The sequence below is a fragment of the Aptenodytes forsteri genome, unplaced genomic scaffold, assembly GCF_000699145.1.
Source record: "Aptenodytes forsteri isolate BGI_AS27 unplaced genomic scaffold, ASM69914v1 Scaffold95, whole genome shotgun sequence".
NCBI lineage: Eukaryota > Metazoa > Chordata > Aves > Sphenisciformes > Spheniscidae > Aptenodytes > Aptenodytes forsteri.
In genome coordinates this window covers 82,964-84,629 of record NW_008794624.1, presented here as the reverse complement: position 1 = coordinate 84,629, position 1,666 = coordinate 82,964, and the positions used below count along the sequence as shown (strand labels likewise).

General features: G+C 41.4%; 1 protein-coding gene across 1 annotated transcript in view; it reads right to left on the bottom strand.

Moving 5' to 3' along the window:
- NUF2 (NUF2, NDC80 kinetochore complex component) overlaps positions 1 to 1,666 on the bottom strand; it is a 15,162-nt gene that overhangs the window by 7,560 nt on the left and 5,936 nt on the right. Inside the window, exon 7 of the mRNA XM_009273285.1 lies at positions 251 to 347. Coding sequence (XP_009271560.1) covers positions 251 to 347 — 97 coding nt within the window. The remainder of the gene's footprint in view (positions 1 to 250; positions 348 to 1,666) is intronic.

Genomic DNA, 1,666 nt, shown 5'->3' with positions numbered 1-1,666 from the left:
CTCACCCGCATCGCACCGAGGAGGTGGGAGAGTGAGGGAGCGGCTGTGTGGTGCTCAGTTGCCAGGTGATGTTAAACCACAACAAGGGGTTAGACAAGACATAGTGTTGCAATGACCTTTGTTTTAAATCCGAAAAGTCCCCTTTATCCTTTGTAGAAGTAGGGGGAGGGGAACAAAATCAGCAGAAATAAGGAACACCCATGATCAGAAGCCATAGCAGCTTTTAGAGAAATATATAACAAGATCATACTTGTTTCCGACGGTAGTCTTGCCTTAGTAGTTGCTCCAGTTCTCGAATGTTATCTGTCAGTTGCTTGACCTCTGCTTGATGTTCAACTGGAACGGTGCTAAGCAAAAAATAAAGATATTGGACAGTTTCAGCATCATTATAGTCAGGTCAGAGTACAGTAGATAAAACAATCACTCTTTCCAAAGAGTTTATAACCAGTAACTTCAGTAATCAGGGTAAGACAGTCTCAAATTAATACATCTTACTTTCTTTTGCTTGTAAGATTTTGTAGTTGAAGCATAATCTAAAGAGCTGTTTTGGCAAGAAGTGGTGCAATCATAATAGAGGACTAAGTTTAAAGATCATGTTAAGCAAAGCACAAGACACAGCAACACTTCTACCAATTTTTGTGGTGTTTTTCATTTATGAAATTTGCATATTACCTGCCATAGAAACAGCTTGTATTAGGGTAGACCTATAGCTAGCTAGAGAACCTCCTGTCTAGCACATACCAAAAGCAGCTATCAGAGAAAAAAAAACTCTTTGTTCTGAAAGCTATCTTGGAAACTAGCCATCTCTTCATCCTATTATCCACAAGCAAAAACAAAACTTAATGGTGCAAAGACACAGGCAGTAGGACTAAATGGCCTGAAACGGAGAATGGGGCAAACATGTCAAGTAACTAAAGAAGACAACTTTACCCATCTATTAAGTTAAAGATGGGCTTCCTACAGCTATTGAAGAGATAAAGACATATCACTGTAAACTAACTATAGCAGCAAAAAGTTTCACCGTAGTCCCCAACATACAAAGTACAGTATCCTCTCAAAGCAACCATATACTCCCGAAGTCATGTTTTTATTTTCTGCCAGCAACTCTTCTAGCCTAACACCAGTAGAACTACTTCTGTAATTGAGCGCAACCCAACAGCAACATCTTTGTTTTCTGGCTTATTTCCCAGGGAGGCTAACCAGCAACAAAGTCAGACAAGGGCCAAAAGAGAAGTCAAGTCTGCTCAAACTAAAAGTTCATACAGTAGTTACCAAACAATTCTGTCAAATCACACAGCTTAACTACTCAGTTCCTGTTTAGGCACCCGGTATAGAATCATTTAGGTTGGAAAAGACCCTTAAGATCGAGTCCAACCATGAACCTAACACTGCCAAGTCCACTACTAAACCACGTCCCTAAGCACCACATCTACATGTCTTTTAAATACCTCCAGGGATGGGGACTCAACCACTTCCATGGGCAGCCTGTTCCAATGTTTCACCACTCTTTCAGTAAAGAAATTTTTCCTCACGTCCAATCTAAACCTCCCCTGGCGCAACTTGAGGCCATTTCCTCTCGTCCTATCGCTTGTTACTTGGGAGAAGAGACCGACACCCACCTCGCTACAACCTCCTTTCAGGGAGTTGTAGAGAGCAATGAGGTCTC